The sequence below is a fragment of the Gadus chalcogrammus genome, chromosome 21 (assembly GCF_026213295.1).
Source record: "Gadus chalcogrammus isolate NIFS_2021 chromosome 21, NIFS_Gcha_1.0, whole genome shotgun sequence".
Classification (NCBI taxonomy): Eukaryota; Metazoa; Chordata; class Actinopteri; order Gadiformes; family Gadidae; genus Gadus; species Gadus chalcogrammus.
In genome coordinates, this window is record NC_079432.1 from 12,376,376 (window position 1) to 12,396,290 (window position 19,915).

General features: G+C 43.4%; 3 protein-coding genes across 9 annotated transcripts; 1 reads left to right on the top strand and 2 right to left on the bottom strand.

Moving 5' to 3' along the window:
* Window positions 1-350: 350 nt before the first annotated feature.
* Window positions 351-10,739, bottom strand: LOC130374455 (kinetochore scaffold 1-like). Of its 6 annotated transcripts, none has more exons than XM_056581226.1 (26): window positions 10,436-10,739; window positions 9,597-9,625; window positions 9,345-9,378; window positions 9,125-9,184; window positions 8,724-8,806; window positions 8,595-8,635; window positions 7,995-8,016; window positions 7,860-7,903; window positions 7,726-7,775; window positions 6,143-7,612; window positions 5,924-6,044; window positions 5,740-5,807; window positions 5,556-5,654; window positions 5,350-5,465; window positions 5,172-5,262; window positions 4,729-4,845; window positions 4,533-4,620; window positions 4,378-4,443; window positions 4,254-4,293; window positions 3,834-3,938; window positions 3,624-3,715; window positions 3,451-3,507; window positions 3,099-3,208; window positions 1,973-2,094; window positions 1,248-1,373; window positions 351-976 (listed from the first exon to the last, which is right to left on the bottom strand). In XM_056581226.1, exons 2-26 carry the CDS (start codon window positions 9,623-9,625, stop codon window positions 880-882), a joined length of 3,348 nt encoding a protein of 1,115 aa, XP_056437201.1. In that variant the 5' UTR covers window positions 10,436-10,739; the 3' UTR covers window positions 351-879. The 6 variants fall into 6 exon arrangements, with proteins under 6 accessions (XP_056437201.1, XP_056437200.1, XP_056437197.1 ...); XM_056581225.1 differs by having other exon boundaries at window positions 3,451-3,531; XM_056581222.1 differs by having other exon boundaries at window positions 359-976; window positions 3,451-3,531; window positions 8,765-8,806; window positions 10,436-10,738.
* Window positions 10,606-13,369, top strand: knstrn (kinetochore localized astrin (SPAG5) binding protein). 2 transcript variants are annotated; one of them, XM_056581229.1, is made up of 9 exons: window positions 10,606-10,815; window positions 11,104-11,157; window positions 11,547-11,613; window positions 11,873-11,899; window positions 11,995-12,094; window positions 12,354-12,468; window positions 12,561-12,613; window positions 12,740-12,814; window positions 12,978-13,368. In XM_056581229.1, exons 2-9 carry the CDS (start codon window positions 11,136-11,138, stop codon window positions 13,107-13,109), a joined length of 591 nt encoding a protein of 196 aa, XP_056437204.1. In that variant the 5' UTR covers window positions 10,606-10,815; window positions 11,104-11,135; the 3' UTR covers window positions 13,110-13,368. The 2 variants fall into 2 exon arrangements, with proteins under 2 accessions (XP_056437204.1, XP_056437205.1); XM_056581230.1 differs by lacking the exon at window positions 11,104-11,157 and having other exon boundaries at window positions 12,978-13,369.
* LOC130374456 (F-box only protein 30-like) lies at window positions 11,937-17,751 on the bottom strand. The gene is made up of 3 exons (XM_056581228.1): window positions 17,322-17,751; window positions 14,713-16,845; window positions 11,937-14,403 (listed from the first exon to the last, which is right to left on the bottom strand). Exons 2-3 carry the CDS (start codon window positions 16,789-16,791, stop codon window positions 14,173-14,175), a joined length of 2,310 nt encoding a protein of 769 aa, XP_056437203.1. The 5' UTR covers window positions 16,792-16,845; window positions 17,322-17,751; the 3' UTR covers window positions 11,937-14,172.
* Between the last annotated feature and the right edge of the window lie 2,164 nt (window positions 17,752-19,915).

The window sequence follows — 19,915 nt, forward strand, 5'->3', positions numbered from 1 at the left end:
TGCAGTGGTTATAACCTGCATGAATGGGCCAATTGAGGAATCCCGTTATTCCCCTAAAGGCAGGTAAAGCGATAACCTCTGAGCAGCCAGTACAGTAGCAGGGGTGGCCTGGAGCCAGATGACGTCTTGGGTATGTCTGTGTCTCCAAAATCCAGACCACCACAGCCCCCCCCCCCCCCCCCCCACACACACACACACACACACACACACACACACACACACACACACACACACACACACACACACACACACACACACACACACACACACACACACACACACACACACACACACACACACACAATCCACAACCCATATGCATGTCTAATATCAGCTTACTGAGGGAAAATAGTACACAGGAACATTTATTTGCAACACAATTACACACACTCAGTACAAGGTTTTCAATGATTTTAACCCTCTTGATATTTGACAACTTCACTCAACAGACTTACTTTCAGACTTCAATACCCCTGCTGGTATTGCTGCTCGATGCTGGATGTGATCACAATAAAATAAACAACCTTTCTCTCCTGCTGCGGCCCATCTGGTGAGTTAGCCCATTTAAATGTCACAGCATTCAATAACGTTAAGTCTTCAAAAAATGATATATCAACCGGTATAGATTACTACGATAACAAGTAGTGTCTCGGAACCAACATGGCCACACTGACTCACAATTGAAAACCAAAGGGAGTAGAAACAAAATAGAGGCCTAAGGAAAAAAACGTTGGATGCGTCTCTTGAGGCAAAAGCAATCCGCAATAATTTTGCTGCAAAAAAAAACACCAGCAGTGGAATGGGTAGCTGGCAGCAGTACCCCAGTAGCAGAGTGCTACTGGGCTGTGCATGCAAATAACAAAGGAATAGCAGCAGAGCTCATGAATGCACCGCAGCATGAATAGCCTTGACAATTCTGGTCAGGTAGTTTTTGTCTGGAGATACTGACGACACAATTTCTTCAAGGCGGCATACGCTGCAAGTTAAGAACATATGTCAACATGTAGATTAATGTACAATATAGTCATTTATTTTTTATGGAGGACAAGACAAATACGAGAGAGAAGACAGTGGCTTGAACGAGGGATGGAATGACATGTACACACTAAAATCATGTGCTTTGAGTAAATGCCTACATTACTTTGGTAGAGGCAGTAAAGCAAGTATGATACATTGACATATATGCAAATCAATTGATGATCTAAAAAGGATCAAATCCCAGAAGAAAATGGGTAACTCCAACTCACCTAGTCAATCCAATATGATTTTTGAAGTCCTGCAATTGGAGTGGAGAACAGGGGTAGGCCGTCGTGACTGCCAGTGACAACTCAAACTCAGCCATGGCCTCCAGGCTGCTGAAGACGATGTGAACGCTAGTGGCAGAACGACAGGAGGGGACATGTAGCTTACTGTTTACACATAACAGTACACTATCGTATATACGTTTCTGGATCCATAGCTTGGAGATACCATGTCTTAGAGAAATCAGTTAGGGGTATCGTTTTAGCCCGGTACACAGACGATTGTCATTCTTTATTTGCTCTGAAATGCGTGTTTGACGTCCCTTCGCTTTAGACAGATGACCAGCATACCTGGCCCGGGTCATGCCAATCCCGTTGATATAATATAACATGGGGGTATGTGGGATTCACAAAGACTTTACAGAGCAGTGCCCTATAAGAACGCCATTTAGACATTTTCTTAAACAACCAAGATGGCTACCGCTAATCCGTCACACACTTAGATCCTGACAGTTTGGTCTGCGCCTGTTGATAACTACCCTTGGAAATCTAAGATAATGTAGTAATAAGGGCAAAAAAGAGTATCTAGAAGTATGCTTATGACACCTGGATAAAACCTTGCAACGGAGGGTGATGAATCAACAAACAAGCGGCACTGCATACCATCATCAAAAACAGAACAAACAATCTGTTTATTCTGCCACTGAAGGAAAAAGGAGAAGAGTGGTTACCGCTTGCCCACACAGCGGATGTCCGAGATGTTGAACTTCAAGGATCCCCAGGTCCTCAGGAGCCGCACCTCCTCGCCCAGCAGCCGGAGGCGGCTCACCACCAGGGCCACGTCATGCAGCAGCTGGGGGCGGGGCGACAGCAGCGTTCATAGATAGGACCGTCAGCCCAGCTGGGTGCGGGGGGCAGTACCGTTCATAGATAGGACCGTCAGCCCTTAGCTTTGCCTCCTCTATGGTGTTTTCAACAGTATGAATCGGGCACCACTGATACAGGACTGTGGAGTGTGTGTAGACGATGGCTGTCTGAAGCAGCCTGCGCAGGCTAAAGTCAGACTGACTGGACTCGGGGATGGGTGAGGCTGCACACCTGTACATTGAGTAATCAACGTGCACAGGTTAAACCAGCCATCACCACACACACTCCTGTATCATGGCAACCTGAAGAACGAGTTCATGTGTGGTTTCAAATAAAACCATGCTGAAAACGACCTCCAACCAGATGCAGAGACTTCCATTGGTTCCACTTGGGCCAGGAGCGAGGGTGCCCCCTGCTGGCCAGCGGCCTTGAACCCCTCTCGGGGCTCCGTGGGGGTGGTTAGGTATGGGGGGCATGTGTTTCTTATGTGCATGTGGTTAGAAGAAGAGGCAGAATGCATGTGTTTAATTAGGTGTGTTTATGAAGGGGATCTTGTACAATTGTACAAAGTACAATCAAAGCAGCTCTTATGTATAATCTGGGTATTCCTCCACACCTTGGCCAGTAGTTAAATTAGATGAACCCGGGGGATGGCAGGAGGGAAATGCACTGGAAAGGTAGCATGTAAAAGCCCTCATAATGGAGCTAAGATTATCAATCTAATCTGTAACATGAATGGCAATGAACAGAGTTCCAGAAGGTTGGATGAGGTCTGCTAAAGCCACACACGCTAAAGCTGTGCACATGAACTGTATTTCAAGGCCAGAAAATGTATGATATCCAAGTCCAAAATCACCCTGTTATTAATTATCAAACCATTTTCAAAGGAGGGAGAACAGCATGACGCGATGAGAAGAGAGATAAATCCGCCAGCCCCCCCCCCCCCTTTTTATATTAATAAAATATATAATATGTTTTCTGATGGCTTACCTTAGGGACGCATCGACTGCTAAGATATTTTCCCACCCAGTGGCTTTGTCCGCTGATGAAGTCTGACACAAGTGTGTGAACAAGACGGGCATGGCACTCCGACTTCTCCTCTGGTTGGACCCAAACAAAATGCCATGAATAAATAATACTGGAAATTGTAGTGTAGTCTATACACTACTACTATACCAGATTTTTTTTTTTTGGTTTGTGTGTGTGTGTGTGTGTGTGTGTGTGTGTGTGTAAATAGTTTGTAATATTTATTGTTTACAGCATTCAGCGAAAATACCATTAACATGAACATACTGCGTGGTTGAACAGAATCACATGTAAACATAGTTTTCTTCGCGCTCACCATCTAATTCCAGCTTGAAATTGATGTCCAAGATATTCCTCTCATCGCGTCCTTCACCTGATAATGAGAAAACCTTTTGGTCTTCACATTTAAGTAGAAACAGACTTTTGTTGCAAAGTGACGGACCACAATACCAGGGTTTCCTGCTAGACATGAGCAACAAGTGTCCTTACCGGCGCCTGTATCAAAGACCACCTCTAAAAGCAGCGATCCATAGAGGAAGGAGTAGACGGCCCTTCTCTCTGCCAGCTTCCACTCATTCAGCCTGCATAGGTTTGGGTCAGAAGGGGAAACGCGTGGTTAGAAAAGGTTAGTGAGGGAAAGAATGAATGTGTGTTTTATTAAACCATAGTGAATTCATGAATAAATGAATGTATGCTGACCTGTGCAGCAGTGAGAAATGGCCATTCAAATCCTGAATCTCCACTTGAAGCCTTTTCACCTGGTCCACGTTGCACTTCTTCTGCATTTCCATTTCACACATTTGTCTGAGGGAAACAGAAGCAGGCATTATTGACAACATAGATAGCAATACATAAGATAGTAATAGACAGAAATGTACAGCCAGTAAGTCTCTCTTGACAAAGAGGTGCCAAACCTCAATGAGAGATATACAGAATAAATAAAGGTTCAATAAAACAAACAAATAGCTAATATAACCATAGAACTGGTCGAGACCACAAGATGGTCTATTTGACGAAGGTAAATTGCTGTCTTTTCATATGATTGAAGGCTTAATGAGTGCAGGGATTAACAATGTGATACATTTCACATTACTTATAATACAAACATTACACACATACCTTTCCTTTTCAGCAATCTCTATTCTGACTTTCTCCAATCCTGCAAATAGAAGGGGATTATACATGTATTCTTGATGTCAATAAATAATTCACGTAATCTTTTAATATATTTTGCTTGATGTACCTAGTTGACCTGACTTCAAAGTCAGTTTGCCGTCACCTGAACCGTTTTCTTCAACTGCTGCAAGTTCTGGGAAACAACAACAAAGTTGACAATAACAAATTTACTTGAATGGCTGACACTGCACTCACGTCTCATTTCCTTCAGTGTCTCATTACCTGTTTCTAGTTCCTGGATGCAGTCGTCCAAACTTTTCAGCATCCCGTCTGCTTCCTCCGTCTTCCCTCGCAACCTCTGCCGTTCCTCCTAAGAAAAAAGAAAGTAACAAATACATTTCAACCTTTAGGTTCTGTTTGTGAGAATGAAGTAAAAAGGGCCACATAGGATAGAAACAGATGAATGGCCTGCCCTTACCAGATTAGCCTGTAGGAGATTTGAATATAGAGCCTCTTTCATTTCATGCGACTGAGCCTTGCTTCTTTTCCGGAAAAAGTAAATTCTCTCCTTCATCTTCGAACCAAATATTTTCAGCTGTGGATGAAAAAATACACATTAGATTCCCACCATAATTATTAAATGACTTGAACGTGAAATACATACATTTCCTTATTCTCACTTTAACTACACACCTGCCTGTCGAACACTTCTGATCTATAACCATGCTGCACTTACCATCCCATTTGAACCGACCGGTGTACAGGAGTAATAATAAGTAATACTATACTAAAGACCTGGCCACATTGTTATCGTCCAAGTTAACTTTGCTTCAGCTGCCTTGAATTCTAGATACTTTCATAACAATTTTGCTCCTATGATAAGTTGTTAATTAGTAGAAGAGAGAACTATAAAGCAATTACTTCATCCTCTGAAAAACATTTCAACTCTTCCCAAAGAGGTTGGTTGACAGTGTGTAAAAGTCTTGCTTGGTCCTTCATTTGAGCCTTTAACCTGGGCAGAGAAAACATAAAACGTATATGAGAATGCAGACACTGGTTTTCCTTTGAGCTCGGTAGCAAAGTGCAGGATTAAACCCACCTCTCAACCTTCTCTGCAAGGTTCTTGTGCTCAGCCTCATAAACCATCTGCTTGGGATGGTGAATGTGCCGGTTCTTAAGCAGGTTCTCTGGCGTGTGGCCCAGATGGGATGCAAGCTGCATATGAGTGGGTCAGAAGTTACGTTTCGTTAATAGCTGTTAGCATATTAATCTGGATCATTATCCGATGGGGAGAATTAGTTTTACCTTGCCCGGAAGGATGCTCTGTCGAGGATTGTGAATGACAAAATCGATGTTTAGGAGTTGAAAGAACTCAGATACCGTTATGCTTTCATCCTCAACGTTCTACAATTGAAGGAGAGAATAATTAAACAATTAACTACTGAAAGAATAAATGGCTTTACTTTTTTTCTGTAGGTTGTAGCTATACCTTCTGGAAATCATTGGTATAGTCCATATGGCCTTCAAGCTGGGATTCAAACAAGCTTTGTTTGAGAGCTGAAAAATATATAAAACTGACTCAGACACAAAATCCAAAAGGATGAAATATTAAGTGTGAGAGCGACAAGGCTAACCAGACAGTCAATTAGAATCACTTTAGTGTAAGAACTTACTTGATTCAAATGTTGTTTCAGATCTGAGCTGGGATGTGCTACGCTTAGATACATCTTTAGCCTTGGCCATGACTGCTGGAGTCAAAGGAAATGTGCCAATACACTTTCCTTTCTCTGGGGACTGGTTCGAATGGGGAAACAACATAACGATAAGGATGTATAGGTCAATAAGGCCCATTACAAAACACAAATATATGCAAACTATTTTACTTCACCTACCGTTTCTATGTTGCTTTCCGAAGAGATCCTCCTCCTTTTTTCTGCCGCCATCATGTCTTTGCCATCTACTGGTGAAGTTTTCTCGCACTGGGAGTCACTTGGATGACCAGGCGACAGTTCCCATACTACTTCCTCTGACGTACCTTGCAAGTGTCGCCCATGAAGTGAACTACCATCTTCATTGGTGGATTGTGGATTCTCGTTGACCATAGACGTATCCTCTTCACTGCTGATGTTAGGAAGAACTTCATCGACAATGTTGTCCCTCATGCCGCTGCTCAGCTGATGTGTGTCTACTTCGTAATCGTGTTCTCTCCCAGGCGACCTGCAACTTCTGCGTGGGCGTTTGGGCAAAAGGTTTCCCATTGACAGTCTGGATGAGAGGCTTCTTCTATTCAACTTCAGAGGAGCAGTTACACAGGGTTGTTGCTCTTCAGCGGACTGTTCTGGTTGTGTATAGTCTGCATTGTCTGTCGTCTGTGTTTCAGGATTATGTTGTAGGGCAGTCAAGTGGGTTTTATCAGAGATTCCGTCTGAGGCCGATTTGGGTTGAGACAAGGTTGCATCGCAAACGTCTACAGCAATCCTCTCTGTGGGTTCATCGACCAGGCGGCTCATGCGCCTTATTTTAAATCGTAGATCCGCCAAACTCAATCGTCTAGACTTGGTAGAAGAGGTATCATCAACTCCATCAACTGCAGCTGTAATGCATGGGGCGCTTTCTAATCCACATGACAAAGAACAGTTTTCTTGGCTGGAGTCAGAACCATTGTTCTTTTGCATTGTCGCTGATTCAGGTGATGCACTAAATGCATTAGCATTCCCAGGGCTATTCTTATTCACTGAAATTGGTATAGATTTCACATCATTTTGTGATGCATCCAATTGATCGTTGAGGTCAGACACTCTGGTGACTTTGCCATCTAATGAAAACATTGATCTAGAAAAGGTAGAGGTAAAGTTAGGAATAGTTCCAGCAGTCAATCCATGTAATCTGTTCTTAAAATGGTCACCAAGGTTTTCTCGACTTCCAGAGTGATTGGGAGACCAGCCTTCAGGTGGTCCAGTCACCTTTGAGTCGTTTTGAGAGGAATCATCTGGACAATGGACATCCTTTGATTGAATCGAAACACTTTGTCCCACTTTGTGCAGCATAGAATTGTCCTTGGGCAAACTTGGCTTAGAAAAGTTGGCTAGGGGTTTTTCAAATTCCAGATCAAAATGGCGCACTGACGAGGAAGAGATTGTAGGCAAAGTACATGGCTCAGCTTTCTTCCTGTCCATGGACATAAAGAAATCGATGTTCGCACAGGTAGGGAGCATCACACCATCTTGATAGGGCGAATCTGAATCGTTGGTAATCATAACAGTTTGACTGTGTGTAACATCTATGTCGGCATCATCGGCAGAAAACATCATCGTCTTCTCTCCATAGAGATCTTCTGCATCATGGCTGACCATAGATACCTCCTGGTGGGAGAATACAAATTCGAATCCATGTTATACATGGATATTGTTCATACTCATTAGTAGGGTAATGATGATAATTACACCGCAAAGAAGCTGATCAATTTAAACCTCACCTTTCTTTGTTTGGAAATTTGCAAAGGAGCGTACAACAAGTTCTCCATGTCTAAAGGACCACATTATCAGCACTGTTTCAAAGATGTATTAATAATTCCAAGTAAAAGCTATTTCATTCAATTTGGCTACCTACCAGCGATTGGTTGTTTCCCCTTTTCAATGACACCTATAGGGTTTCTTTAAATGGATAACATGGGAGAAACACAAAAATGTTAGAATGGTTTTGGTAGCAGACATTATTTGAGATGTACTTTGGAAGTCCACTTACCTGTTGTCAGGATTAATTGCGGCTATGAAAAGAAGATGGGCGAAATTAAGGAATCATTTCAATTAAGATCTAACAGCCCATCATGGTCTAAAATGTTATTTATATATATATTCTGAAAAAGGAGAGCTAACAGAGGGCCTCAATCAAATTATCAATCAGAAATGTATCTGCGTTAACAGACCAAAAAGAACACACACAACGGTGTAACGGTTCCTTTAACGCAATTGATATCACAATTTTCAAATCGGCACACTATATCTATGTATATATATATATATATATATAGTTGATTTAAACCCAAGGTAGGTCCGATAATAAATGTATGTAAATTTTGTTATTCTATTTTCTTTTACTGATTTAAACCTAGGGTAGGCTCATAATGGCATCAAATGCTTTGTTCCTTGTCCGTGCCCTAGCATGAATTTCGCCCCAACAAGAAAGAGTTTACGTGATAAAGTGAGTTAATTGTCCAGTAACATATGCTGTCCATGCAGTTGGTACATTTGTGATGGATAAGTCGGTTATGTTTCACCGGCATCCAGTGTCCCAGTGTCCCCCTCTTCCCCCCCCCACAAACACACACACACCATTATTACTTACCACTTAGATCTTGTAGAGGTTTTCGGACCGGTGAGCCGTTTCTATTTTCCCCAAAAAATAAGATAGCAATTAAATGTGAAACAGCACTGTGATGAACAAAATATTTTTGTCAAGGCTAATGTATCTTACTTTGAAAATAGCAGAACATCAGTTGCAGGAGCAAAACTGACCCTTCTCGAATTCCTCTTTTCCACAGGCATGGCAACTTCAACCTTTTTTAAATAATTAAGATGAAACATAAAGAGTACAATACGGAAGAGGATTAGGGCCAAACATAAGAAAAAAAAATAGTTCTTACTTTAATCTCAGAATTCTGACTTTAAAGTCAGAATTCTGACTTTAATCTCAGAATTCTGATTATAATGCCAGAATTCTCAGAGGTTGGTCCTTACAGGTACCCATAGTTCTGAGTTTAAAGTCAGAATTCTGAGTTTAAAGTCAGAATTCAGAGATTAAAGTCAGAATTCTGACTTTTTTCTCAGAATTCTGAGAATAAAGTCGGTTGGCATTTCAGATACACAAGTGATTACCTGAGATTCCACAAGCTCTGGGTCAGCAAAATCGACAGATGTCCGTGGCGCTTTTAAAATCTTACAAAAGATTAAAACAAACCATTGGTCATCAAATATTTATACCATGCACATTATATTTACAAAGACCATGTTGTATTATTATTATTATTATTATTAATAATAATATTAATAATAATAACAGGGGGAAAAGGGTTGATTTTAAATCTGTTTCACTAACCGAAACGCTGCGCCTGGACCCTGCAACATTTGACCTGCAACATAAATTATAAAACAGATGTAATATCAGTGTACTATTGATGACTACAATTGGACTCTTTATGTCATAGTTTGAGTCTTGTAGTTTAGTTTAAACCAAAAGCTTAATGATGAAGGGAATTCAATCCATAAAAACGAATTGTTTGTGACAATGTAAAAATTATCCCCTTTAACCTCAGTAGTCATTTTTTTATCAAGTGTACAAGTCACTCACTTATTCATTAGAGGGTCAGGTGAATCCATCTACAATTGGAATAAAAACAAATCATAGTTACAGAAAAAACATTAGCAATACCACTATTGCATTCTGAAACATAGATCATGTTATTGATTTGATAGCCATTACATAATAAGATCACCCACCAGTCACCCCTCATGCATGGAAGGTGACAGAACTACAATTAAACATTGAACCACTCATTTGAGAAAATAAAAATAGTTATACTGTAAAGCTAGATCGAGAAGGGTCATTGAATCAGGTTAAGTCGGCTATAATTTAAGAGGTAACGTTAATGCAAACTAAACGTGGCCAACTTGCCAGTTTGTTTCACCTCCATAACCTGTTTATACTGACAATTCAGTTTAGAATATGTATGTATGTATGTATGTATGTATGTATGTATGTATGTATGTATGTATGTATGTATGTATGTATGTATGTATGTATGTATGTATGTATGTATGTATGTATGTATGTATGTATGTATGTATGTATGTATGTATGTATGTATGTATGTATGTATGTATGTATGTATGTATGTATGTATGTATGTATGTATGTATGTCGCCCCATCAACAAAGCACCATTTCAAATCACCCATTCAATCAATCATCATTCTTATTTACAAATATTCTTTCAAACGTAACTGGTGATCGTTATACTAGTGACCATACTGTTGCATTAATAAAGTAAAACACTTGCTATAATATAACGGTAGCTGAAAGCATTATAGTTAGCCCTAGCACGTAGCAGCTATGTGCTATAGTATGTGATTAGCTGTGTAAAACTAGCTGTCAATGACTGCCCCAGTGAAACCAAAATAGTGACTATACCTTGAATTTTTCAACAATTCCAACCGGTCAGAATAAAAGGTGAGCTTTGTCTTTACTCAACACAATTAACCTTCATGGTATAACTCCATAACTGTGCCGAACAACATTGACGTTAACGTTTTTTAAAAAACCCGCCTTTACGCATGCGCTGTTTAACATTATCCCTTTCAAATGTTCAGGATACTCGCGCTGGAAGTTTAACGTGTTTTTTAATCAATCATAAGAATTAATCAGAATGTATTCTTTATCTAATCCATAGGAAGGATTTAGTTGAAAACGAAATTGAATACAGGAAGCTCGTTTGGCAAACAGGATATGACCGAATAAGGGGGGCAGTTTTTCAAATTTGAAGATCATATTTGACATCGGACAATAAAGAAGTAAGAATTTGTTATATATTTGCTCACAGTGTATCTGCGGAATGCATATTCATGCAATTAGTTAATGCTACGATTGATGGTGCTACGGCTGTCTATAGAAATTAGTTGGGTTAAAACTCAATTGAGGACAGAAATACGCAACATAATCCAGGCAGCTAGCGACCTCAATAGAGATGCTACTTTGTTAATATCTGCGCCTAGTTTAAATTCGGATAATAAACATCGTTGCTAACTAATGACGCCAAATGTCAAGCAGCATGTTACATTTATTTAATTGTCTCTTTCTAGAGCTGACTTTGGTCCATATTTCAGCAACCAAAATGTCTTCAAAGATCCCCAAAGGTAACGTTAGTGAGTTCCAGTAATGTGTAGTAACGTAATGCTTACCATTAACGTTAAACTATCAGATGCGATAACGTTATGTTATCTCTTCACCTAGTTCAAGTGGTAATGTCGAAGATGTTTATGTAAATGAATGTATTTTAAGTCACAATCTATCTCTGAATGATGCTAGAGTTAAGCCACTAGTCTTTGACCGACTGATGACAGCTCTTGCATTTGCACCCCTTGTGATTTCCACTTTGTTTTGGTCTGAAAAAATCTGCGATAGTTTCCACCAATGTACACTTATGGAAAGTCCGTTTAATTCATTATATCTTCTGTGAAGTTTCTTAGTGTAAATGTATGCGTAATATATACTTATTTAACCTAATGTTATGAATAATTTACAGCTGCACATCCTACTCTCGAAATGAAAGAGGGGGGTAATCTTAAACCTCAAAAGGAGAACGCTCAAAGGTAACTAATCAGCTTCTTAGATTTAAGTTTAGGGATATTAATTGCCAATCCACACACTAACGTATGGGCACCATTAGGGCATATTATGTTTCCACATTATTAATAATTGTATTATGTGTAGGTCTTATTGGGCGACCACACTGTTATATGTTCTTCACAATGTTCAGTATCATAGGTCAGCAAAGATCTTGACGATGACCATCTTGCATCTTAAAAAAAGAAACAGGTTGGCAAATTAATGTGTATATCTATTTTTCAGGAAAAATGCTCCCAAAGTTTTTAAAGGGTGAGTTATGAACAAATATATTTCCAAGTGCTTTTCAATTAAACGTTATCATGAACATCATGTAGAATGACTTTACATTGCCTACTCTTTGATAGAGCGTCCACTAGATATGGGCAGCAGGCAGAGCTGAAGGACCAGAACCAGCTTTTGTTGGTTTCGAATGAGCAGCTGCAGAACAGTCTCACGGAGTCCCAGGTAAATATTTTCACCCTTCCAGGTCTTCACAAACTAAATATATCTTCTCTAGCTCAATGTACCTATTTTCGATAATTTGTATTGCATTTTTGTGCAAACAGTCAAAAAGGTATTAATTTAATCAGTGTCATTTGTAGGTCCTGATTGATATACTTGCCAATCTACAATGAAAAAATACAATCATTCTTCCATTAAAGTTGTCTAAATGTCAACCCATACCAGAGGCATTGCTTAACTTCAGTGTTGTTGTTTTTTGCAGCAAAAAGTTACTGAGCTGGGACTGCAGTTCAAAGACCTGGAGAAGGAAAATGCAGATATCCAGAAACGCCTTAATGACTGTCACGTTCTCCTAGTGGCTGGAAAGATAGACCCAGGTACATGAACATGAGCTTGGACTTGAAACAATATAGCCAACTAAATTATTGCTGTTTTTAAATGGCCATGAATAACGGGGCGAATGTTTTAGTTTCAGGTGATGCCATTGCCCAACCTTCTAAAAATCAGGGAAAAGAAGTGTTGGTAGGTATTTATTAATTTACTCTGATTTATTTTGCCGCTGGCTTGACATGAATATCTGTTTATGCAATTCTGCTACACGAATTTCCAATACTAGGAAGGAGTTGTCATGCATGATCTGAATTTCAGAACATATCCAGAGACCTTATAAAAGAACTCGGGAACTTCACCGATATCGGCACAAAGCAACTTGAACAACTAAAAGTAAGGGAATCTGTTGGATCATACCAGGCATTCTTCTAATTTTTTTTTCTCAAATAACATTTGCCAGCTGATTGGGGTATTTATTTTATCCCTATCAGCAGTTTTGTTTTTTTTTAACTGTTAGCTGACGTTACTAACATGTATCCCTTTAAACTATGTTTAGGTATTCCAAACGGCCATAGCAGATCTACATGGAGAAGGAGAACATGTCATGCAGGAAAGAGAGGACTTTTCCCTACAGGTTCTGGAAATGGAAAAAGCCCTTGAAGAAGCTGAGCAACTCTTAATTGAATAAATGTAGTGTACATGGGGTACTATTTTGATTTATATATATTTTTTCAAAATACTGTAACGTTCACAGTAGCGGTAGCTTTGAAAAGAAATCCAAAGGAAGGTTTTAATTTTCTTAAAAAAAACAATTGTGCTCAATAAACCAACGCTATGATTCATTACTGTTCTCTTATTTTTGGTGACTCAGAAAGTTTTATTATTCTAAATTAAACCGACTCAATGTTTCTTTCGGTTATGCTATCCACATAAATGACAATCTGTCCCAATTTAAAGCCACTGCTTTTACTTTATGACAAACGGCATTTCATGAAAATTCAATCCCTGTTGGTTATGTCAGAAAATGCAGAGAAAGCTGTACCCAAAAAGAAAATCAACAAGTATCACCCGATGTAGATTCGGGACATTAGGTCAGCTGCTGAGTGTCTATTGAGAGGAGCCTGAATGGTGCAAGATAATTATTACTCATGTACTTGCTCTTGTCAAAACAAGCATTTGTCTCCACTAAGTGGACATTATGAATAATGAGAAACAATGGCAAAATCTATACCAAGGCATTGGCTCAAACATTTGAAAGCTAGATAAAAAAAAACTGGCAAGGCAGGTGAGAGCATATATATATACACAATTAAGAAACCAGTGTAACTCAGAAATGTACCTTTAATAAAACATTGAATTAAATCCGGCATCCGTTTTGCTGGTGTGTTTCCAGGTGAAGCACATTAATATAACCATTCGATTTTTTTGGAAGAGGGAGGGAGTGACGGGAGGTTTTTAAAGTGCGAGCATAGCTTCAGTGTTCTCATCTCAGCCTAGCTACCAGGTAGTTGTAGAAAACACCCGAGATTCATCTGGGTAACTATGATCCAGTCGTCATGGGTGATCTGGCCGAACGTTCCCTAATGCATGTTTCCCATTTGCCAGTGTGTGATCAGGTTACGATCACCGTTTACTTCAATTTATTAAGGCAGTCGTCTCCTGCAGCTCCTGAATAAGACACATTCTGTGATTCATGTTGTGCAAAAAAAAAAAAAAAAACTAGACGGTGAAGTATTAAAGCCACGTTGTGTTCATAAAGCGTGTGGCGACGGACACGTGACGTGGTGGCATTGGGTCACGGGGCGAAGCAGGCGCCGGAGGGATTGCCGGTCGCGCGCCGTGCACATGGCCGGTAGAGGCACGGGCTCGGTCTGGGGCTCCGGCGTGTTGAAGCGGCATTCCCTGAGGTGGTCCGACATGCTGGGCAGGTCGCTGAAGCGCCACTTGGTGACGGCGCTGAAGGCCGTGCTGAATCTCCACACCTACGACAGGACGACACAGGTTGATTCATGTGTATGATAATAATATGGATCTTCTAAGCCATTGGTTCTCCAAAGAGTTTTTTTCTTCAGACACTAATAAGTGAATCACAAAAATCTGAGAAGGCCAGTTTACAAGAAGCTGACCAGCAAAATTATAAAATAAGCATTTTCTTTTTGGAAATTATGTTTCTAAAATCGTTTGCACAGCCAAGGGTGGGTGGGTGGGTGGGGGTGGGGGGGTGTGTGTGTGTGTGTGTGTGTGTGTATATATATATATATATACAGTATAATGCAGTTCCCAAAACTGACTTTGTTTTTAACGTGCCAGCAGACGGTGCCTTGGGGGCCCAGCCTCCTCTCCCACTGCAGGTCCACCACGCCCCTGGTCTGGAGCAGACTGGAACACACGTCCCTCATGCCACGGGACACCACAGACATCTGGCACAGACTGAAGCTGTCCAGGAATCCGGCGATGTGCCACAGGATCTCCATGGGAAGTCCTGTGAGCTGGTCCGACCGCGGGCCATCGTGGAGAAGGGGAGTGCCGGGGCATGGCCGCACGCCGAAGGACTGCAGCCTCCCGTCGTGGACCACCCTGGCTGCCCCCCGGCCCTCCTGGCCGGCGGGGCCCAGCCTGCGCTGGGAGAAGGTGCACCCGTAGTACGCCAGGGGGCAGCGGTGCTCCATCCAGCCGCTGAGGCCGGCGTGGATGTCTGCGTGGACGTTTGCCGAGTGCCAGGAGAACTGGTCCCTGCGGAAGGCCTGGCCGCACAGGAAGGAGAAGGTGTGCTGGTAGGGGGGCTGGAACGGGAGGAAGCGCCCGTGGGGGACCTCCACCTCCAGGCTCTCCAGGGCCAGGCCCAGGCGGAGTGTGCGCAGGGGGCTGGGGCACGACAGCTGGTGCGCGGCATGGTCGCACGCGGAGGCCGAGGCCATTTCGCCCACTCTGGTGTTGGTGACCAAAATGGCCGCCGGGAAGGTGAAGGTCTGCGTGCCGACGTCCACGCGGCGTCCGTCCACGCGCACCTTGTCCGATATCCGCCGGCACTCCCTGGACTCCTCCAGGCAGAAGAGGAGGGCGGCTGCCACTGGGTCCATCTCCCCCAGGCCCGTCGATTCGACCGCCCCCTGCTCAAGGTCTGACGTGTCCACCGAACGGTCCTCCAACGAGGGGGGCGAGGTGGGATGGGATCGGTCAGGGAGGGGGCCCCTCCGGCCGGCGGCCGATGCAAGCGGCCCTACGACATGTCGAAACCCCGGGGGTTTGTTGGGGCGGTGTTCAGTTCCCCTGGCGTCCAAGACAGCCAGCCCCCTGTCCTCCAGGATCACGTGACCAGCCCTCTGTGCAATGCCCGGGACCACGTGGGGCCGGTCGTACGGCGCTACGCACGGCTCCTTAGGATTCCCCTGTGGGGGAGGGGGGACCGTGTTTGGGTCTTCCTGGTCCTGGCCGCGGCGTGCTGTGGAGCCTGTCGTCCCCGGCGACGGCTCACCTGGCAACTGCGTTCCAAGATGACAAGCGCTGGTGGTCAGACAGCCGTGACAACGGCAGCGCTCTTGCTCGCCGTCGACGGCGCTGGCCTCTTCGGCCACGTCGAGCCCGTTGGTTAGCTTTCCTCCCCTGGCGTCGCTCTCCCCTCTCTGGCCCCCCGCCCCTCCTCCGCACTCGAGGGCGTTGGCGGCGCGGAACACGTCTAGAGCGGCCGCCAGGCTCCTGGCGGTCTCCAGCGTGGCCTCGTAGAGCCGACCATAGTGCTCATCAGTTAAACCGTCGATCCCATTGGCTATCCTCTCCTTGGCTGAGCCGGGCGGAAGAGGCGGAGCCAAGCCCGGCGAGGGCCGATGCACACTTTCGCAGGAGGACGAGGCCGACGCCTCAGGGGCTGATTCTGGCAGATCCATACGCACAGCCCCGCGCACTTTAGTCCTGGCAACAGCCGGCTCCCACCTCGTGGGCGCCATGGCAACCACCTTCAGGGACTCGAGCAGCATGCGCTGGTCCTGCAGGGCGAGCGCCATGTCCAGCTGCTCCGGCTCCTCCACACCACCCCCACTGCTGCTGCAGCGGCTCAGCTGAGAGGTGTAGTCCAGACTACTGACCGGCCACCTGTTCCACTCCATGGTGCAGCACACCAGGCCCGCTGGACAGACCTCCAGGTGGGAGGCCATCCTCTGGCGCACCAGGGTGATGGGGCAGCCGAAGCCGCTGTTCAGGCAGGGAACCCTCTCCAGCGGGCAGAGGAGGCGATGCTCGGCGCTCTTACAGGAGTGGAACGTAGCACCGCAGGCCAGCGGACAGGCCGTGAGGTCACAGGAAGCGCCCGCTACGGGTTTCGTCGTGCACCGCAGGTTCACGCAGGACGCGCAGTGCTCGTGGGGTGCCTCCATCGTCTAGGCACGGGTGGAGGTTGATGATGCCGTCGCCGATCAGGGTACACTTTGCTAAGGGAAAGAAAAAGAAAAGAGTGGAACGCACAATAAGCGCAATTCACTGTGTTAGGTGTATTGGTCTATAAAATGTTGTAGTGAAATGGTGATACAGCATGAACATACAGCAAATCTCTGCACTGTAACGTATGAATGGGTTATGAAATCGCTGCTTTATAAAAAAAAGTTGGGCAGCAGTCCCTCTCCAAAGTTCAATAAGTCAGGTAAATATCCGGGAATACAACATACTATTGAACATGGACAACTCTGATCTACGTGCGAGAAAGAAACGGGCTTCATTCAACACCTTTACAACTGACCCATCAGTGACAAACCTACGTTAGCCGGCTAACCAGGCAGCACTAACTTCGAGGCTAATGTTTGCTAGCAACAGTTCACCAATTCCTGAAGTTCAGTGACAGTCGTGTCCAAAAGTTCATTGAAAGAGTCAGGCAACAGCTTAGACAACTAGATAACAGAAATCTACTAACCATTTATTGGCGACCCACTCGTTTATTTTTATCCATTCGATTATACTTTGTCACTAGATAGTAAAGAACCACCGCCGCTAGTGGTAGCAGCAGGCTATAGTCTGGAGACGTCCCACCGCTCCCTCTGACGTAGCGTTGCTCACAGTGCGACGGACCGCGGTCGCGGTGGCTCATTAACGGCGGCCCCTTGCCCCAGGACACGAGTGACTGATAGGCGGGTCTCGGTTAACGAATAGGTCATAAAAAACTCGTGGATATCAAGGCTTCGTTATCTTTTAAAATAAACGCATATAAGTATTTATAGAAACTTTACATTTGGTTTTCATTGTCTGCATGAACAATGCAAAGACAGTATATCACTTTAACATTGTATGATAGCTGTTAATCCACGTATATTGTTGTTGCTGCATTTTGTTTCCAAATACCGGTAGCTACCGTTCGTGGAGAAATATAAGATTGGACCTGCAATGACGCTGGATAGCCAACAGAGGGCGACGTTTTGCAACATTTGTAACTCAAGCGTGTGAGCGCACATCTAGAACTATTGTCAGAAGTCGAGTAGAAATAGAACATAGTTGAAATATAAATGAATTTTAGGTTGCCATTTCAGCACCCGAGGGTGTAAATGGTGCAGAATATAGACCCTCTTGACTGATGGCATTTGACATGGCTAGGACATTTGCACATGGTGCTTGAAATATCAGCAGCTGCAATGGGGCCCCAGGATTTATTAATATTCGGTGGATGGATTTAGGGCTGGGCAATATGCATGTAATATGTAGGCCTATTATCACATAACAACAATAATCAAAACAATATTCTGAAAAGTCTAACTGAGGGTCATTACATTAAAGTAGGATCATGGGAAGGTAATGACGTAACTTGTTTTTGTTTCTCTCTGAAGCTTGAAACTTCCTATTGACCATTTTAGTTCATATCTTCTCATCTTTATTAGGCCTGATTACAGAAAACAGGGAAGTCCTATCGGCAAGAGAGGATATCTTCATTTCAAGACGATACAATACCATTCATAGCCAATAAACAATGACGTAACATTGTTGCCACTACCTAGATGGGAAAAGGATAAACTTTTAAAGCGGGCACAGAACAAAGGCTATTAATCACAATAACATTTAAGGGTATAAGTGATACAATTACGAAAATAATCCTTGAAGGATTCTCCATTGTACTCATGGTTACTACATGGCCTTAATTACAGTTGAATGACTACAAAGTCAGAATCCAGTTCAACTGCAATGCAACGGCAACTCTCTGAACTGCTTTTAATGTTTTCAAATGCAGTCCACGTGTTGTATTAAGTGACCGGCATGTGAACATGTATAAATACAATTTGTGCATGTATTTAGTGAGCCAATTAATGTAGCTCTCAGTAGAGAGTGTAATCATCCCCTTTTTTCTTTATCATAAAACTTCCACATAAAGTGATGGTTTCAATCTGGTGTATCTCTCCTTCAATTCCGTACACAAAAATTAACTTTGATCCGCAGCAGTTGTGCTTTACAATGAACTAAGCTCACTTAGAAATATAGGCTGCTTGTTGGCCTATTAATTGTACTTGTAGGTGAAATAGCTTATGCCCATCGGTGATCCTGCCTATACCATAACCACCAAGACTCCATTGGAGGTTGTATTGGTTGACTCCAGTCAGAAGGTGATGGGTTCACCTAAAATGTGTAACCCCTGCCTGACCCTTTATGATATGTATCTAAAAAAGTTTATTTTAAAACCATCTGCTTAATAAGCTTCATTATTCACCCCTGGGAACCCGAGAAGAGGCTGTTTAAACAACGCCCCAAGGTGTCTATGGCTCACTAAACGTATATCCACTGGAGCCTTCAGGCCGATCCCTGCAGACCATGATCCTTACACAACACTTTTCTTTCTTCTTCTTCTTCTTCTTCTTCTTCTTCTTCTTCTTCTTCTTCTTCTTCTTCTTCTTCTTCTTCTTCTTCTTCTTCTTCATTTTGCTCCGAAGCACTCCTCACTCATCAAACGTGTTCAATCCCTCCCAACCTGTCACTTTTATTCCGGTTCAATCGGATCAAAAGCCGCCGAGTGCCACAGAGCCCCCTCAGCAGCCCACCCCCGTCTCCTCCATAAGCCTATTTGTGATTTGTAAGCACTTCAACTGAGTCATGCAGCAGGGCAATGCCTCGGCCATCGCCACAGGAAACGGCTCTGTCTATGAGCGATATGGTGCCGCCATCTAGGAAGGTTAGGGTCATGCCATTCCACTTTCCACCACATGGGGGCGGGATAGTTTCATTTGGATTTTTACCCTCCCCTTTTTTTAATACCCCCCCCCCCCCCATATTTAAATGCAGCCCTCCGTCAAGCTCCAGATGAGTCAAGAAGTGGATGTGAGTATTTAAACATACACACACACACACACACACACACACACACACACACACACACACACACACGGACAGACGAACACACAGAAGCAGACACACACACGGACAGACACACACACAGACGCAGACACACACACATACACACACACACACACACACACACACACACACACACACACACACACACACACAGAAGCAGACACACACACGGCAGAC

Excerpts from the sequence above, each read along its gene's own strand:
- LOC130374456 (XM_056581228.1), bottom strand. The coding sequence starts at position 16,791 with ATGGAGGCACCCCACGAGCACTGCGCGTCCTGCGTGAACCTGCGGTGC. Across the intron at positions 14,404-14,712 it reads GCTGGCACGTTAAAAACAAA|GTGTGGAGATTCAGCACGGC; the intron begins GTCAGTTTTGGG and ends GTCCTGTCGTAG.
- knstrn (XM_056581229.1), top strand. The coding sequence starts at position 11,136 with ATGTCTTCAAAGATCCCCAAAG. Across the intron at positions 12,095-12,353 it reads ACAGTCTCACGGAGTCCCAG|CAAAAAGTTACTGAGCTGGG; the intron begins GTAAATATTTTC and ends TGTTTTTTGCAG. Across the intron at positions 12,614-12,739 it reads ATCAGGGAAAAGAAGTGTTG|AACATATCCAGAGACCTTAT; the intron begins GTAGGTATTTAT and ends TCTGAATTTCAG.
- LOC130374455 (XM_056581225.1), bottom strand. The coding sequence starts at position 9,625 with ATGGATTCACCTGACCCTCTAATGAATAA. Across the intron at positions 2,095-3,098 it reads GCAGTCGATGCGTCCCTAAG|CTGCTGCATGACGTGGCCCT; the intron begins GTAAGCCATCAG and ends CCCCGCCCCCAG. Across the intron at positions 977-1,247 it reads AATCATATTGGATTGACTAG|CGTATGCCGCCTTGAAGAAA; the intron begins GTGAGTTGGAGT and ends CTTAACTTGCAG.